The sequence below is a fragment of the Glycine max genome, chromosome 1 (genome assembly GCF_000004515.6).
Source record: "Glycine max cultivar Williams 82 chromosome 1, Glycine_max_v4.0, whole genome shotgun sequence".
NCBI lineage: Eukaryota > Viridiplantae > Streptophyta > Magnoliopsida > Fabales > Fabaceae > Glycine > Glycine max.
The window spans coordinates 5321937-5342677 of record NC_016088.4 but is presented as its reverse complement, the minus strand read 5'-3'; the positions used below and the strand labels follow the sequence as shown (position 1 = coordinate 5342677).

The 20741-nt window shown below is 30.1% G+C and overlaps 1 protein-coding gene across 1 annotated transcript; it reads left to right on the top strand.

The window, feature by feature from the left end:
• Positions 1-12383: 12383 nt before the first annotated feature.
• Positions 12384-14240, top strand: SG-4 (UDP-arabinose glycosyltransferase). Its single transcript, XM_003517919.5, has one exon. It carries the CDS (start codon positions 12531-12533, stop codon positions 14010-14012), a length of 1482 nt encoding a protein of 493 aa, XP_003517967.1. The 5' UTR covers positions 12384-12530; the 3' UTR covers positions 14013-14240.
• Positions 14241-20741: the final 6501 nt, after the last annotated feature.

Below are 20741 nucleotides of genomic sequence, written 5' to 3'. Positions count from 1 at the left end.
GCCAATTCAATTTATTTTAATTGGTTTGTGATCAGTTTTTTAGGGAGGAAATGGTTGCAGTACTCAACTTGTCCAAAAGATTTTAGAAGGGGACGTGATTATTAGTTGCTTCACACTGCAACGAGTAAAAATCAACAAATCTACCCTTGATTTTTTGCATAGTTATTGAGGGATTCAGTTTGTGATACGATGACCAACAAGGTATTTGGAGTCGGTTTGAGGCTTGCAAACAAATTATAAATACGGCATATCACTACTAGAAAAAAGACAATCTACATCGGTTATATGGAACAATTTACATTGGTTTATGATCATCATTGTAAGAAACATTGTAAAAAGTGATCGCTTATTTTATGACGATTGTCAAGGATTGTCTTAGAATATCCAATATTGTCAACGATGGTCACAACTACAAGATCGACGTAGAATGCTAAGTTTTTTACGACGATCTTTCACACGCGATCGTCTTAAAATGATTAATATTTCTACATCGGTCGTGTCAAAACCGACGTAAAAATACTAAAATAAATTATATTTTTTGTATTTGAAGCCTTCTCAAAATCCACATATTTTGATAATGGGTGAGTAATCTCCTCCTCACCTTCACCTCACACTTCCCTATTTCTACTTGGTAATTTATGTTCCTTAAATGAGACACATGAAACAATACTAAATTGAAGAATAACACATAAGTGTTCATTTAGCAAAATTTACCCGGTCAAGACAATCAAGTCTCCAACCTTGACATAGTCCTAGCTAAAAGAAACCTGAAACAGTTCCATAACAGATTTCAGCTGATGACCTTCCAAAAAAAACATTATCAAAGAGCTACAAAGAAAACTTATCAAAAAAATAAAAATAACAACTCGTATACTTTTGATTAATGATAATAGATGAAAATGAATATATTTATATAGTCATGTGAGATATCAACGAATAGATAATAATTATTCAAAGTGTTAACATCATATCATTTTAATATAAATAAAATAAAAATTATGTGATTCATAAATATCTAACTTAATTCTGCATAATTATTAAACTGCTTAATTATCCTTCTATGATAAAAATAAAAACGGAACAAAACAGCGTCCCACTATTGCCAGAACCAATTGAATTTATATTTTGTATGTATCTGTGTATTCATTAACTATGACCAATATAGTTTTTTATTAACTATTACTAGTAGGCATTAGTAGCGATGAGGTTCGCAGGGCACAAGCAACTTTCTTAAAAGCATCTTATATATACTCCCTCCCATTATAATTGTAAGTTTTAGATTATTTTGCACACAAAAAAAATAATAAATGAATAAAAGAATCAAAGTGAATGTCACAAAAGCAAATCATGACACCCAAATCTGACCCTGCACATTTGAATTCTTTTATAAATATTTTATGCTCAAACTCCAAAAGAAATTAAAAAAAATCACAAAAGGAACTGGAAAAAGGAAGCAAAATCCAAGAAAGAGAAAAGATGAAAATGAATTTGAAGCTAACTAACACATTTGCAAGAATAAAATTTAAAAGCAAAGCAAAATTAATTGAATTCTCAGATCTCCTCCGCAGCCTCAAAATTGACATGAATTGAATGAGAAAAATTAGCAAAGTGAAAAAAAATGATAATTAAGATAAGAATGAAACAAAGATTAATATATATGAGTAGTAGGGAGTGACGAAGCACTCTCTCAAGTTATTTGAGTCTCTTATTTTATTTATCAAGTTATTTAGTGAAATTGGTGAAGGGAAGAGCAAATAGAGAAGCTGAAGTTGAAAGGGCAACTAAGCAAGTTGGCTAGAAAGGAAAGAAACTAATTGATGTGACCAACCAAATATATATACTATCGGTTAGCGAAACCAAATAATTGAAATGACCAAATTCAGAACCATGAATCATTGGGCTTCTTCTAACAATTCAAAACCATGAATTCATATATATATAACTCTAAATGTCAATTCAATTCTCAGCCTCTTTCCTATATTTTTCAAAGCTTCAATCGTTTATTGCATTAACATTTAACTACCCTAATATAAGTATCCGTGTGTCGATCCCTTGTCTTAATAAGAAAATAATAATCTAACAATTAATATACATCGATAAAAATAATATTTGTGTCACGTGAGTATTTTAAATATAATAAAATATAAGTAAAAATATTTTAAAAGATAATTTAATTAATGAGATATTTTTTACCGGTGATTCAAAAAATTAAATATAAAAAAATGAATTTAGAAATCAAATTTGTTATATATGATTTATGAATATACTAAAGAAGGGTTTATGTTTGTGAGGAAGGATTTATGTTTACTTTTTATCTTCAAAATGCAACTATGAATTCTACAATCTATGTTTTTATCCTACTGTAGAAAGAATTAATTTAGGTTAAGGAAGATAGCTTATTGTTGCTGTGCAGCAAAATCAATTTGAACTTCTGGTGGAGCCAATGCAGGAGATTCCACAAAGTGCAAGTTATGATCACTGCAAAGTTTACACGAGTAGCAAAACATTAGTTAAAAATTAAATATTTAAATTTTTTTTTGTCTAACCTCTTATGCAGAAACTTGAATCCCTTTGGGGTAACATCCTTGCCTTGTATATGAAAGTTATGAGTGTTAGATTTTGCTTAGCTGTCCATTGTCTTTGTTGAGATGGCAAGATATATCAAGTATGATAGTGTTAGATATATTAATAAGTGAGTGGGCTCATAAACGTATTCCAATTTTGAAGTTATAAAACCAAATGAGCATAAATTTTGGCAATATTATGATACACAGAACTTACCGCATGTGGCAAGCTTGTTTTCTTTTCCCTTCATCTCTTCGGTGTGGCAAGCTTGTTTTCTTTTGTGTTAGGAAGTCTCACATCGTCTGCCTCAGTCTTTGTGGTGCAGTTTATATATCTGTTGGACAACTTCACTTAATGCCAATTGATTTTAAGATGAAATCTAACATGATATCAGAGCTTATAGTCCGTCTTAGTTTTCTCTACCATGTTGGTTGTAAAAAGCAGCAGTACCTGAGATTTTCATCCAGTTGTTTGTCTCTTAGAAGAGCACCTACATACTACTAATCTCATTAACAGTTAATCAGGTGCTAGAATTAAACTTTGAAATTTAAAAATTAAGTCCAATCACAAGTATATAATAATGCAAGAGTATAGATTAAAACCTTAGCTTCGTCAGGCATATGCTCTCCAATCTCCATGGACTACACTAGACATTGATCTCAACCTGAACTTAGTTTATAATTAATTACATAGAACAAATTGAAAATAATCATATGCAATCCATGATATGAACCACTAATATAATGAGCCAAATCATTGGTTATATACTATGAACCAGAGAAGTTTAATAAAGAAGAGGTACCTTCATCATGATTGTCTTTCCAGGTGCCACCCAGCCATCTAGCCGGTTTAGAAGCTGTGGAGGTATTAACCTTTACTCTCTGCCCGGGATAGTATGGATATTGTGAATCTTCAAGAAAATTATGAGTCAGTGGTAAGAGCTTATCATTTTCCAAGGTAATGACCTCACATTTAGTTTCATCATCAAACAATAATTATGTGCTTTCTTTAAATTTGGAAACATAAGCACCCTCCTGACTCCTGAGACAGTTGACTAATAATAAGATTATGCTTGGATAATTTTTTTAATAAATATTTAAGAAATAAAAAATCACTAATTAAATTTCTTTTATAAATTAAAAATTAATTTGTGCATTTAAATTTTTAGAGAAATTAAAGAAAACCAAACTTTCCAAATGACTTTGGCGTGGAATTGTTATAAACAGTTGAAACTTTGCTATCAATATCAATTGAATGCATAAAATAAACATAACGTGAATCCGCAATCAATATTAATATCTTGAATGCATAAAATAAATATAACGTGAAACTACAATGTTATTAAAAAAATCATATATTTTGAAAAGATCGGTCAACTGCATATAATGTATATCTCTAGAGAAGAAAAAGGGTTGGGTACCTACTTCTAAATTTCAATTTTTAAACCGGCTAATGTTTAGTGCTAACATAGCAGCCCCTGGCCCACAAATAATATCTTTAAAATAATTCATTCTTAATTTTCATTTTCATTCTTAATTCATTCTTAAATAGCTAACATAGCAAGTCTTCACTTTCTAAAATTTCAAATACCTGACAATATAGAAGGCTTGTGTCCTTTCTTCTGAATATCTTTGCAATAAACTTTCCTCCTTCCTTAAGTACATGAGTAACAATTGTCAACCCCTGCAAGGAAACTAGTTCGCATCAATCTGCAGCAAAAATCCAACAAGATAGCCAATGAAACTCATGAAACTCTTTGTAAATCAAGAAGTAACCCATTCAATATAGATCATATACTGTGCACTAGTATCAATATGTGCTTAATAGAAATGAGAGTAGAATTGATTGAAAATAAGAAGCAAAAATCAATAAATCCTTGTTTCACAAGAGGGAAAAGAGGAAGAAGTGATAACTGATTTTATCCCATATCAGCTGCTGCAATGTGTTTAACTTAGAATAGTAGCACCACTTCAATGTGTTCAACTTAGAAAACTTTTCATAAACAAACAATTCCAACTAAAGACAGAAATTATACATTAAACTTTGCTTTTGGATGTCATTATGTTCCACTTTCCAACTAAAGACAATAGCAACTCAGAGTTCAAACACTTAGATCAACAGCTTTATGTGATAGCGATACTCAATGTCAGAATGCTAGAAAAAGGACATGAATGGTACAACATCATTGCTACAAAAACAGGATACCACAAGGCAAGAATAATATAATAATATTTCTGTTTTAAAAAGAAGCAAACAAAATACACAATCTAGAGTAGTACCCACACTTTTGCATCTTTGTTAAGCATTGGCAAGATAGTTTGAACCACAAGTGGAATCATTGTCGAGTGTGAAGCAAGTGATGGCAATATTTCAAAACAAATTAACTGCAACAATTTAAAGTTAAGAGGAAAAAAATATTTTACATATGATGGGAGATAAAAGAACAAGGTAATGCCATGAAATAAGTGTCATTACAAAAGGGAGAAGTTACCAGCATATCATGGTGATTGATATCATTTCTTATGAATATATTACTGTAAAACATAATTGTTAGCAACAAAGGAACTCCCAGTTTGGGATCCATAATGGCAATGGAAGACAAACAATCAACAGCAGCAACCCCCATTAATTGATGTATCAATAAAACATTGAGAACAACACTGAGTAACAAGGGAATCTCTGCAAGGGAATACATTGAGATAACATCAATCTCTTGCATCCTCTAACTCAATTATAACTCCATTTCACAAAAGCTAATGGGCTTACCATTCAAAAATACTTCCTGAGAATGTGAGATAGGGTTTTGAACAAAACACCAAATTATTTTAACTCAACTATAACCTGAATCAGACACTCCAGCAAAACCACAACATCATTAACAAGCAAAATAATCCTTACAAGAATGCAAAGAAGGTTGTGGGAGGACGCATAGGCATGTTAGGATCCTTGACCTTCTTCCCCTTCTCAACTTTAGCCTTTTTTACCATAGGCTCTTTGGATTTGGGCTTCTTCCTACACATTTTGAAAAATAAACAAGTCAACAAGAGCAAATCCAAACGTTTATAAACACATATTGAGGAAATTAGGTAGAAGCGGGGGGAATCACCTCTCTGGCTTCTTAACTTCAGCAACCTGTTCCACAACTTGAGCATCTGAACAACCAAACGAAATCAAAATCAGAAGAAGTGGCAAAGTAACTGAAGAAATGGAAGAATCGATTATCTATACATACCTAGGTTCATTTTAATTTTAGCTTCAAGGCTGCAACTATGCATGTCGATGAGTGCAACTGACACATTCTTCTTGCAGTCGTCGCTGCAGAGAAAACACACGCAACGACAAAATCACATCAACAAACACAAATAACCAAAGCTAAAGTGAAAAGGAGGAAGAGTCGTAATTAGAAATATTTTCGCTTCAATTGGGGGAGAAGGAAAAGGAGGTGTTCGTGGAGGCACCATTGTGACTCTTGGGAAGCTAGAAGCTTGGATCTAGGGTTTGCGACGATACAAGGAATCCCTAATGTATCGTCCAAAGTTTTTAATTTATTGTTTTTAAAATTAACAAAGGTGGTTTGCTAAACACACCCGTCATAGAAGGAACTGTGAAAATTACAAAAACGCCATCGCACCGTAACTACAAAGACGGGTGTTAAAGACCATCGTAGTTAGTTACACCTTAATTACAAAAATGTCACCGAAACACATTCTAAGGCGGTTCCCTAGAAAGGAACCGCCTTACAATATGCGTCGTAAAAAACCTATTTTTTAGTAGTGTATAACGACGGTTATTAACTACATACGACGATGGTTTATAATCGTCTTTGAAACCAACATCGTTGAAAGTAGACTTTCAACGACAGTTCAAAAAACTTATCTTTACCCATCTTAAAAAATACGAATCCTTCTGAGACGGTGCTTAGCAAAACACCGTCTTAGAATGATACCCTTCTAAGACGGTTCTTTGTTAAGCACCGTCAAAGGACCGTCTTAGAATGATTTATTTTCTAAGGCATGCTTTTAATTAATTGTGTTTTTTAATAAAATAAATATAAGACATAATAATATTAAGTAGTCATTTAATTTATTTTCTAAAATATACATTACATTTTAATTAACCATTTGCTATTGAATATAAATGCATTTCATCCATTAAAATTGCCCCTAATCCTAATAAATTAATCTATAATGGTAACTTAAGAAAAAGCCCAAGCCAAACTTCATTAATATGAACAGAAACACAGACACAAAGTAAACATGCAGAAAATCATAAGACATGCAAAAACTTAACAATATTTCAATCTCATTTCTCTCTTTAACATCAATTGCATTTAAAATTGGTTCACAATTGAAGAATTATAACCCTTGAAGATCAAACTTGTAAAATGAAAATTATAAGACATGCAAAAAAAATAGTGACATTAAATTAATTTCTTAAGGTATACACAATTAGAAAATATGCCACAAATTTTGAGCAAAAGAATCCAGGAAAATAAAATTTAAATAACTGTTGAGTCATCAATATAAGTAAACTGCCTAGTTCCATGTTGGATTATACCTAATTTTAGAAATTGGTGAGTCAACAATAATGGTTGAAGAATCAATAATTGCTCCACAATCATTATGCATAGAAATCATAAATTTCGTGAACTCAATTTGAGTTACTTGTGACTTAAAAAAATTAATGGAACAAATAGGCTAACCAAGCCTAAAATAAACCTTTTTTGAAAATAGGATCAAATGAGTAATTTAAACTAGAAAATTAAAATCAAATATATGGTTAATTATACCAACTATCCTAATCCCAAGACTTTACGTTTTAGGTGAAAAAGGGTAAATGGTTTTATATTGCATCTCTAACCCCTCCTTCTCAGACAATAGTCATCTGAGTGCTTGAAGCATGGGCATGGGCAATGCACATTGCAATGGGCCACCTACCTTGTATTGAAATTCTAATTTTTATTACAACAAAATGAGGGTCACAATAATCAAATTCTAAACTATATAGAGTATAGACTATAGACCAATTGGCCATAAAGGCCCTAATGTCTAATACCATATCATGAACCAAACTATACAGAACCTTTGTTGTTAGGTTAAGACACATGAATAGTTTTATATAACATCTCTATGGTGATCAGCTTAAAAGTTCATATGATCTATAGTAAACTACAGCCCTTGCATACTTTCTAAGAAAAAGGAAAAAGAATGAGTCAACATGGAAGAGCAAAAAAAACACTAAAAAAAAAACTTTATGAGCCCTTTATTTCTTCTGAAGATTTAGTTTCTGACATAACACAATGGCATCATACTCCATCTAATGATAAAAGAATTATGTTGTTATTATTGTAGATGTTCATTTTCAATTGAGGGACAGAAAAATTGAATCCATAGGCATGCAGTGATAGAACAATAACATCCTTTGATCAGCTTTAAAGTTCATATAATCTGCAGTAAACTATAGCCCTTGCATACTTTCTAATATAAAGGAAAACGAATGAGTCAACATGGTAGAGCAAAGAAAACACTAAAAAAACTTTATGAACCCCTTTTTTCTTCTGAAGATTTAGTTTCTAAGATAACACAATGGCATCATACTCCATCTAATGATATTAGGTAAAGACACATGAATAGTTTTATATAACATCTCTAACAAAGATATCAACCAAGAAATCTCCTAATAAGGAGAAAGGTAGAGAATGTGTGTAAACATATCCCACCCAATCATGCAGACTTTGTACTTTCGAATAAGTGAAAAATGAATATTTTCATATATGTATAAACAACTAATCAAAGAACATAAGATAAAAAAAAACCCATTGAAACTTGTAAAAAAAGGCACTAGCTAGCATAATCTTAATGAAATGCTATAGTGATCTAAGAAGGACATGAACAAATACTTGTTCAATAGCCTCTTCAGTGAATGGATGCCAGTAATGCATGCCAACATACACTTTGGCTGGGACATTCTTTGACCAAAGAGATTTGCTCAACTCTTCAACCTGTGGACAGAACCATCAAAAGAGCTATAATAATGAGAAGGAAAAACAAAGACATTCAATATCTTATAACTTGAAATTTGAAGTCCCCAATGCACTATCTATCACGTTCAAAGTGAAATATATGTATTGTAGTAATGTATGGAAAATAAGTTATCGGAAAGTGTCGTGCATGTACATCAATTATACATCTAAGAAGAGAACCACCACCAATTGAAGCATAGCCTTCTTGGCTCTTAGGTGCTCTTAAAATAGATATAAATCGGGTCAATGGTTTTTGAAGAGAGCTAAATAACCCTAGCTATCGTATAATATCCTGCATAACTATAAAAAAATATGAAATCAAAAGGTTTAGGTTATCTCATCCTAAAGGAAACATGATGAAGACATTGAATGTCTTAAGGTATACACAATTAGAAAATATGCCACAAATTTCGATCTTAAGAATCCAGGAAAATAAAATTTTAAATAACTATTGAATCATCAATGTAAGTAAACTGCCCAGTTCCATATTCACAAATGCCTAATTTTAGAAATTGGTGATTCAACTATAACTGTTTAAAAATCAATAATTGCTACACAATCATTATGCATAGAAATCATAAATGTTGTGAACTCAATTTGAGTTACCTGTAAGTTAAAAAAATTGATGGGATAACAAAGCCTAAAATAAACCTTTGCTGAAAACTATTGAGAAGAAAATGAAAATGGAAGTGCCGAGCATAGTCACCTGAAGTAAGAAGTACTGAAAAACATGCATGTTATCAACCAAGAAATAAGGAGTACTGAAAAACATGCATGTTATCAACCAAGAAATTATCTACCAAGAACCCCCAATGCATTTAAAATGTGAGACAATAAAAAGGAAGTACCGAGCATAGTCACCTGAAGTAGTGTATAAGCCTCGTTAAGTTTATAACCCAGAACCCAAAACATATAAGTCAACTGAGACAAAACAAATGGTTAGTAAATAACATATGCAACATCTTATGCTAAAAATAGTCTTTTGGGGATCTTTTAACACATGTTTAAACATTGTTCTTGTTGGTTGGTCTTTGCCCATGGGAAAGTTCGAGAAACATTTAAGGAGTTTTTTTTTCCTTCCCTTTTCTAATTGAGTATTGTTTGATAAGAAGCATCCATGCCCTTTAAAAAAATGTACAAAATTGAAGCTTTTTTTTTTCTCCCTATTCCAAGGTGGAACTCATGGGAGATGCTAATTAATTATTATTTTTTTTGGGGGGGGGGGGGGAGCAGATATAGAAAGAAAACTATTGTTTCGTTAAAAAATAATATATTAAGCTTAACCAATAATAAAATATTCATAATGATTGTCACAAAAATATCACAGATTAATAATTTAGTATATATATACTACTTATAATAAAAGTTTAATTGTGAGAATGCTTTAACCATGTGGGATCGACACATGTTTAAAGGAGCACTCAAACCGGGTGTATTTACTCCCAAGGCCTAGACTCTAAAGAGTCCGTTAGGGCCTCTCCCTCCTGATTCAGGTTCAACTCAGAAAACATTTTAGCACACAAACTCTATCTATGAATTGTACAAAACACATGACTCCTCAATTGTTTTCAAAATAATTTTATCTCATCGCGCTTGTGATTAAACTCGTCGGGTCCTCACAGTGGTTCCCATCATAATATTCATCGCGCATTAACTTGTCGTCCTTAAAGGGTCTTATAGTCGCGTGATTGTACGATTCATAGCTCACAGCTTAATGCACACAATATCTTATTGCACATATGTATTACAAGTCAATACATACACAATTTATCACATTCACTCGGTTTCAATCACAATGGTATAATCCCAAAGTAACATGTTATCACACCTCATGAATCATATACACTTTACCTATGAACTATGCAATATACACAATTACTTAATTATTTTCAAAATCATTTAACTCGTTGCGCCTCAAAGTGATTCAATTTTTCGAGTTCCCATAGTGGATCTCATCATAATACTCATCGTGCAAAAACCTATCGCCCTTAAAAGGTCTTACAACTCAATACATACAACGTCTCAATACACATGTATCTCACCATTCATCACACGTTCAATTTGTCACATACTCACAATTTGAATCATAATTTCATAATCTTAATATAACAATTTACCATGCCAATCTAGAAAATTTTATCCAAAGTATAAGCAATTTATACAAAAATGTTTCTCATAACATAGAGAGTAAAACCCCTCAAACAATTTCACACAATCATATTAAAATTATAAGTCAAAAACACGAAAACACCAAGAGCACTTAATTTTATCAACCAATTTGCATCAGGACATCAATTGATTCATCAAACACAACAATATCGTATTTATAATCATAAAGAAAAAATCATAATTCAATAAACATCCCAAAATAAATCCATTTTAATCCTCTAAGGATCCCTACACATGTTCATTCTAACCCCAATTGCGATAAACTCATTTCTTACCTCTAAGCGGGTTCACGGGTGTAGTCTGATAGTGATAGTGATATCTCTAGCGGTTCCGTGAGACTCCTCAAGTTTTTCCTCTGATTGTTCTGTTAGGATTTCTAAGCGTTACAAAGAAGGAGAAGAGATTGTAACCTCCATTTCATTGTCAACGTGCGAAACTAATTTCTTTGTGCAAGAACATTATTTTGTAAATCCTAACAGTGAGACTGTGCGAAAATTAGTTCCAAAGATGGTGTCCAAATTTCACGACGATCCAACGGTAAATGAGTCTGAGATCATAATTTTACTGGGACAAATTTGGATATATGCGGGAAAAGAGAAAACTCACTGCGAAGGATATTTCATCCACCATAAACATTGTCTTGAAAATCCAAATGGTGGATGTGTGCGAAAATAAATTTTGAACCTCGTGTTCAAATTTCACGACGATTCAATGATTAACGATTCCGAAATAATCGTTTTATATAAAGAAAATTTATTTTATTTTCTGTGAAATGAATAAATAAATATTTAAAAAACATTTATTTTATTTACCTTAAAATTATTATTTTAATTAATATAATTATTTCTCTTATTTATTTAATTAAAGAAACTCATTACTTTCTTAAAATTTTATTTATTTTAAATAAAATCATTTTTAATTTATTTTATAAAAAAATAAAATGTTACCAGAGATAACATAAAAGGTTGACATAAAGGGTTGAGGTACCCCTAACATAACACACACACTGACACATGTATTACACAGACCATGCACAATACATCAGCAATTTCAGTTTTATTCTTGATTGAATCTTGCATATTTCAGTAGTCAGAACTACTGGTGGTTAGTCGCTTGACTAGCGTATAAGATTGTTAATCTTATTTTAATTATTTAATTTCCATGCGTTCCCCCTGTTCAGTTTTTAGAGAACCATGCGTTCCCCGTGGACCATACGTTCCACGTTAAAAAAAAAAAAATCCTATATTTTAGATACAACTTAAATAACTATTTTTTTCCCGAATATTAATATAGGACTTTTTTTTATTATTCCTATATTGATATAGGATTATTTAATCACAAGTTGTCATACATAATTATTACTTTTTATAATTAATAACTATTAAAAAGTTATACTTAGAATTGTTTCTAATTGGTAAGTGTGCTTTTTTCAACTCAAACTCTTAGAAATCGTAAACTTTTTAGAAGGTGTTGTTTTCTAATATCTGTTAATCATCACATCATATCACTTCACAATAACTACAATAAAACAAAAAAAAATATTTATACGAACCTAATTGAAATAAAAAGAAAAAAAAGAGGAATTATATAATAAAAATTAAAACTCATTCAAAAAATAATTAATTAAATAAGAGTAGTGAGAGTATCCAATGTATTATTCTTTTTAATCAAAACTCAGCAAACTTTGTGTAGTATATATGTATATACTCCCTCTCTCTCATTTTCCCATACCAATTCAGTACTTTCTGAGAAACCATCGATTATTATCATTACAATGGATCGTTCAGAATATCAAATTGAGGATGATAACCTGAAGCTTAAGGTTATCTTCCTTCCATTTTTATCAATTAGTCACATAATTCCCATAGTGGACATGGCCAGAATCTTCGCCATGCATGACGTGGACGTCACTATCATCACCACCACGTCCAACGCCGCGCTTTTCCAAAGCTCCATCAGTCGCGGTCAAAACATCAGGACGCATGTCATGAAATTTCCGGCCGAACAAGTCGGTCTTCCTGTCGGCGTTGAAACTTTCAGCGCCGACACGCCACCTGACATGTCACCGAAAATCTATGCTGGCCTCGAGATTCTGAGGCCAGAGATCGAAAACCTCTTCAAGGAGCTACAAGCTGATTGCATAGTGAGTGACATGTTCCACCCTTGGACCGTGGACACCGCAGAAAAACTAGGTATTCCTAGAATCATTTTCTACGCCGCGAGTGTTCTGTCACGTTGTGCTGTGCACTCGTTGGAGCAACACGAGGTTCACACCAAAGTGGAGTGTGACAGTGAGAAGTTCACGTTGGTAGGTTTGCCGCACGAGTTGGAGATGACGAGGTTGCAGTTGCCGGATTGGATGAGGAAGCCGAACATGTATGCAATGTTGATGAAGGTGGTTAATGATTCCGCTAGGAAGAGTTTTGGGGCAGTGTTCAATAGTTTTCATGAGTTGGAGGGTGATTATGAGGAGCATTACAAGAGGGTGTGTGGAACCAAGTGTTGGAGCTTGGGTCCGGTTTCGATGTGGGTGAACCATGATGATTTGGATAAGGTTGAAAGAGGACACCATGTTAAAACACAAGGAGAAGAAGAAGGGTGGCTTGAATGGCTTAATAAAAAGAAAGAGGGTTCTGTTTTGTATGTTAGTTTTGGGAGCTTGAATAGGTTTCCTAGTGATCAACTTGTTGAGATAGCTCATGCACTTGAAAGTTCTGGTTATGATTTCATATGGGTGGTGAGAAAGAACAATGATGAGGGTGAGAATAGTTTTATGGAGGAGTTTGAAGAGAGAGTGAAGGGAAGCAAAAAGGGGTATTTGATATGGGGTTGGGCGCCACAGTTGTTGATATTGGAGAACCGTGCAATTGGGGGGATGGTGAGTCACTGTGGTTGGAACACGGTGGTTGAGAGCATGAATGTAGGGTTACCAATGGTGACATGGCCTTTGTTTGCGGAGCATTTCTTCAATGAGAAGCTTGTGGTTGATGTGTTGAAGATTGGGGTGCCAGTGGGGACCAAAGAGTGGAGGAATTGGAATGAGTTTGGGAGTGAGGTGGTGACAAGAGAGGAGATTGAAAAGGCTATTGGTGTGGTCATGGATGGTGGAGAAGAAGGTGAAGGAATGAGACAGAGAGCCAAGGCTCTTAGTAATGCGGCAAAAAAGGCTATAAAGCTTGGTGGGTCTTCTCATAACAATATGATGGAACTGATTCGGGAGCTCAAGGAATTGAAACTCAGGAGGAAGCCTCAATAAATTAAACAGTGCCTAGTCCCAAATCATCACATGTTTTTCTTTAATTAATAAAAGTTTAGGTTTGGAATCGATTAACATGATTAGGAGATCGAGTCTGAACATTCCATGAAACACTTAAAAAAGTATTTATAATCCATCAATAAAATTCTCACAACCACCGTAAAAGTTAAACTCACGAATGTGAGATGTGAAGGTTATCTACCAACTAAATAAACTTTTTTCCTTTCATCATTACATGTTTTACTTCCTAATTTCTGTATTCATTTTCTCTGTTACATAGTTTTCAAGTATTTTAATTTAGGTGATGTGGTTATTGCAAATAAATATAGGATTAGATAATCAAATCACCTAATAGTAGTCAGGAGATGGCAAATTAATTTACAGTATAATTTTGGGATGTGATTTTACTATTAATTTAAGAAAAAATTTAAATATATTTATTTTCTTTTTATTTCTACCTTAATATTTTTTCATATCTCTCTTAGAGTCTTTTATCTCGTTATTTATTATATTTATTATTTTCTTTTTTTCCATCTAAATGAGATAGATGTTTAATTATCATATGTAACTATTAATTCAAATATATGTGCTTTGATGACTCCATCAATATTTTAAAGTTTATCTCAGCTTTCTCCACTTATTACTAGCTAGTGCATTCGCTATAACTTCTAGTACTTGATTCTCCACCGGTTCCTATGGATGATGTATTAATTCGTGATGTAGTAGCTAGAGCACAACTCAGTGGTACATCCAAGACTTTAAGTCAGTAGGTGTAAATTATAAAAAAAAAAAATTAATGGATTCACTTATATAAATATAGATAAAATAAAATATAAAAATATAAAATTTTATTTATAAATTTGATAAATTGTGCACCCCAACAGGTCCGTCACTGTTACTACTCATTTGAGGAAATTTTTAAGATCTCTTACATATACGATTAATTTTAAATATATAAAAAATTAAAAGAAGGCTATCATGTAAAGAACAACAGCTGCTAAGGAAATAATTAGTGTTACAACAACACCAATAATTTGTTGTCATTTGAGGTTGTGGTAAAAGTTATGGCTACTTGCTATTGTCTTCGTGTAGGATCAAATATATATACCCGGCCGTCTCGAGTTTAGTTTACTTTACTGTGCAGTGAACCAAATTGCAAAATTAGGATTTGCATAATATTAGGGCCAATTTCTTCTGAGCTTAAACATCTAAGCATTTACTATCATTTTCACTTGGGTAGTCTATAGTAATAGTTAATTGACATCTATTTTATTGTGGTAATTAAAATCATTAATCATTTTCTCGAGTTCACTAATGTCTTCTTCAAAAGCAGTTTAAATTTAGATTATTTTACATAGACAAAATAATAATAATAAATAAATGAAAGAGAATATTAATTTTATAAAATTAATCTTATTATTATTAATTCGTTTTTATTTTTTTTATTCATATCATTAATATTATAAGGAATATAAATAAAAAAGAGTAATTAATATAAAAAAATAAAATAACAATTATTTTAAGATATTTTTTTATACGACGATTGTTATGAGATAGAGTGAGTAATTTTTTTTATTGATCAAATTATCCTAACTCGTATGCTCTGTTATTTAGGTGAAGTAGAGTTTTGCTCGAAAAAGTTTTTGTTTCGTGGTAATGATGAGTTTGTCTCGGAATAAGTTTTTGTCTCGGAATAAGTTTTTGTCTCATAGGAGTAAGTATTATAGGAATCCTCGTGCCCTTGTGTGTCTTTTGTCTCAAAATTTATGCTTTGATGGAACAATGATAATATGGGCAGCATATCATATAACCCTAAATCCTTATCCAAACATATGCGAATTCTATGAACGTTTTTCATTAGTTCTTTTTTTAAATTAAAAAAGTAAAGAAAACATAATTCAACCATCATCTTATATTTTCATCTAGTTATTTTGGAGAGAGATAAGCTTTGAGTTTAATACCCATAATGTAAAATATTTTATATCATTATAAGATAATAAATCACTTGATATATAAGACTTTTAAATAATTATTATAAAAGTAAATAAACTTATCAAATATAATTACTTGTGATGGGATAAAGCTACAAAATTATTTTATACTGAAAATACATATCTATTTTCTCATAAGTTTTTATATAAAAAGGCAAGTTCTCACAAGATATTGATTTAGAAATCATCCCAAACAAGATTTTACATGCTCACTCGAACAAAATTTTAAATAAAAAATAAATCTCATCAATCATGTATGTATTTAAGAATTGATTTTTTAATATTTAATTTAGGTTCAATTACTATTTTCATCTCTATAATTGCAATAACTTTTTCTTTTAGAAAGATTTTATTTCAGTTTTTATAGTTGCAACATTTTTTTAGTTCTTTTGGTCTTGCGTCTAAACTTGTCTAATGTTATTACAAGTAGATGCTTTAAAATCACTACAAAACTAGATCTATCTAATTTTTTTTTAGTAGTTTTTCACATCAATTTCAATTTTGTAGCAATTTTAAATGATCTGAAAGTAATGATGTTAGGCGCTTTTAGACCGCAAGGACTAAAAGGTTAAGAAATTGCAGAAATGAGATATTTTAAATTATAAGGAATAAAAGAGAAAATTGTTGCAACTATAAGGATAAAAAGATAATTAAATCTTTAATTAATTATGCACTTTGTATAAAATAATTTTTCCAAATATACATTTTTGGGTAAATACCCACTCTGGTTCTTGAATTTGTTAAATATTCACATTTAGGTTCCTGAAAGGTAAAAAATATAAAATTTGTCTCAAATCTACCAAAAGTATGATAAATTCGTTCTATTATCAAGTTTTATTTATGAACTCAAATGATCATGCCTACATATCACAACCTCTGGTGATGACATGACAATTGACAGTTTCCACGTCTCTACTACATGATTGACAAATATTAAAAAGTTGATTTTTTAATTTGGTCTATGAATTTAATAATTTACTGTCATCTTAGCCATTAAATTTAATCACTTACTAACATTTTGATCCTTGAACTTAACATATATTATCATTTTGGTCACTAAAAACACTTTCAATTTTTTAATTAAGTCTCATGCTACATGAAATTATTTGCTCATACATTACCATATTTTCTCGCTCCTATTCTCTATCCAATCTTGTCATTCAAATTATACTATAAATATGAAATTAATTTATGAGTGACTTTATCCTAGTAGTAAGCACTAAATCCATGTCATTACTAACAATATTATATAATGTTCCAAACCATATCTTCTATCCAAATCAAGTTATTATCTTAATTATATGCTATTAATATGTGTAGAATGTTGGATTAATTAATTAATTCATCAATTTTATGGAATAATGTTAATGGCAAAAAGACACTTAAATTAAAAAAAAAAAAAGCTTGACGATCACTAAATGAGGAAAAATAAAAGTATTAGAATTATTTTCTTACACACCCATGGGACAAGTGTAACACATCTTGCTCCTATTTTGCTTTCCAATCTTTACCGTTTTTGCATCGTTGTTCAACCATTGAGTATTAGAGGATATGACTGATTATAAATTGAAAATATAGTTCACACATTACATTTTCAATAGAAAAGATAATTATCGTTTGTCATCAGGGACACATCTAGAACTCAATTAAAGAGGGGGCCAAATTTATTTTTTTTTCTATTTTTTCTTTGTGTGATCTAGAGCACATAATAATTACAAAGATAACTATGTCACCATGCCATAAAACAATCACTTAATAAAAAAAAATCTGAAGTATTAACATAGTATGCACAAAAATATTAGCAGAAACTAAGCACAATGATTGAAGTAAAAGGTGTATTGTTTGCTAATTTGCATAATGATGCAATTCTATGTATGTATACATGTAAGACATATCTTATGAGAGAAAACATGTTATATGAGAGTAAGAAACTTAAATTTGGATCATACAATCATACAAGGAGAGTCAAGATTTATGGTGATTACTTAAAAAGTCATATATGACTTTTTAAAACTCACATGAATTTTTAAGATTAAATCTTGATTATTCATATTTAATTATACAACTCAAATTTAACTTTTTCATTCTCATACAACATATTTTACTCTCATATAATATATTATTTCTCTCTCTATATATGTATATATACTGAGAGAGAGAACACTGGTTAATAAAGGAAAATATATCATATCAATTTAATTGATATGATTGTCAAAAAATAAAAGAACATAATCTTATTTACCCATCCTTATTATGCTATAAAATCAAAATTTCTTATATGTAAGTAATCACGTTAACATGAATATATATGTTAAGAAAAACTGTGGAATATCATCCAGAGTTTTCATGAAAATAGAAAATAGTACATAAAAGAGAAGAGAGAAAATAACTCAGAAAAATATGTGTTATATCTTATTATTTTTTAAGAATAAGGGAAAAAACAGTTTATATTAGAGTGAGAAGGTAAGTCAAGTATGGCTATCAGCCTATCAGAATTAAAAGTAAGGGAAAACAATGTAACTAACTAATTAACAAAACCAAAAATTCTGTACAACAAACTAAGCTACATATAGTTACCATAAAAAAAAAAATCTAAGCTACAAGCTATGTTGGACAAAACTAACTAAAAAGATAGTTAGTAGATGGTAACTGAAAGTTAAAAAACTAATTTATTAAATAGTAAATGTTTGATAAAACTAATTGAAAAAAATATAAAATGATAGTAAAATAGTAAAATCATGATTGATTTTTTTATTATTATTTTTTTACCAGGGAACCATGATTGATTTAAAAAGAGTAATAAGAAAAATAAATAAATATATTAGGATAAAAATAAAAAAAAAATATGAAAAACTAGAAGTTAGCCTTTTAAAAAATGCTACTTCAAGTAGCGTTTCAAAAAACGCTAGAACTATTAAGAAATTATTAGAAAAACTTATTTACTCAACAATCAAATAAGTTTTTTCAGGTGGTACAAAAATTAAAAATTGACTAAAATATCTTATCGAACATGACTATAATTATTTTGACATAAAAAGGTCTCGAGGGAGAGGGGGGAGGCCAAGACCCCTAGTGCCCCTTTCTGTCGGTCCTGCATGTTATATATGCAACCTATAAATTTGAGTATAAAATATAGTTTATCTATTATATTAGTTATGTCGAAGTATATAAAATAAAATAAAATACAATGAAAAATCAAAAATATTTAATTTCATCTTAAATTTTAATTCAATGAAATAATTCATTTTGTATCTCTTTAGTTTTAATTTTATCTGTAATTAAATAAATATATTGACTTGAAAAACTAAGTTCATTTTCATATATCTACTCAAGTTTAAAAATAATACTCATAATCAATTCCATACCCCCGTGCAGCTAATCATTTTAATCACCATCCCATACCTCTAAAACCTATATATTATATTCGTACCCGCACCTTACTTATTATAAGGTTAATAATAATAAATCAATAAAAAAATTAATTAAAAATTATTATAATTATATTAAAAATTCATTCTTAAATAATCTAAACATAACATTAAAAGCATACACACAAAATATTAAAACCAAGCAAATATGACATTGGTTTGTCCAAACTCAAGTGATAAATAAAAAAATTTACAAAGATAATCATCTAATATAGCGATTGTTAAAGTTAACATTCTAATGGCTTAACAAAAACTCAAATTAAAAGTTTAGGATTTTTCACTCTCTAATAGTGATATTGTTAGAGATTAGAGACTTAAAATATTAGTCATAAAAAATACAATTATTTTTCATATAAAATTATATATATATATATATATTATATATATGTATGTCTATTACTATTTTTTTAACATTTTAGAGTTGAAAGAGATAACTCTTTTAGTGTTGCTCTTAGAGTAAGTCGATTCCTATATATGATATTTGTGGGGTGGGTTGGTACTATAACATCCGAATTTTTGCAGGCAATCGTAGGATTCAGGTATTCGTACATATTATTGTTTATCATTGTTATAATATTATTTATAAGAACTTTAACTTAATAAAATATAAGATAAATTAATAGTAATTTCAAATATAAAATATATTTTTTATTTTTATACTTGATAATTATTTTTAATTTAATTTTCATCATCATGAATAATATTTATTAGGATAAAAATATCATTTATTATCACTATGCTAATAATCTATATGTATTGTAAAACTTAATTAAAAATTCAAAAGTCCTTTAAGGGACCAAAATAACAGTATTAGTTAAGTCCATGGACCAAAATATTAGTAAATGATTAAGTTTAAGGATTAAAATGACTAAATTTTTAAGTTTAAAGATCAAATTAAAAAAATCATCTTTTTGACACATGACAATTATAAATATCATGTGATAATCTTAAGTATCACACCATCATGACCAAAAATATCATGTAAGTACAATCGTTTAAGTTAATGAAAAAAACTAACTATAACATTAATTTATTAAATCTTTTGTATATTTGGAGACAAAAAGGGACCTAATTATTAGCACCTAACAAATTCAATGACTAAGTTAATATTTATCTATACATTTTTACTAAAAAAATCACTTATCACTATTCATTTAATGAATATTTTTTTTGGTGGCTTAATGAATATTATTTTATGTGTTTTTTTTTCATTTTCTATAAGAGAAAAGAATTTTTTGTTTTGCTTTTCTCATTCTCCTGCCAAACTAAATAACCTAAAAAATCATCTCATTTTAAAAAAATTCTATTAT

Excerpts from the sequence above, each read along its gene's own strand:
- SG-4 (XM_003517919.5), top strand. The coding sequence starts at position 12,531 with ATGGATCGTTCAGAATATCAAATTGAGGATGATAACCTGAAGCTTAAG.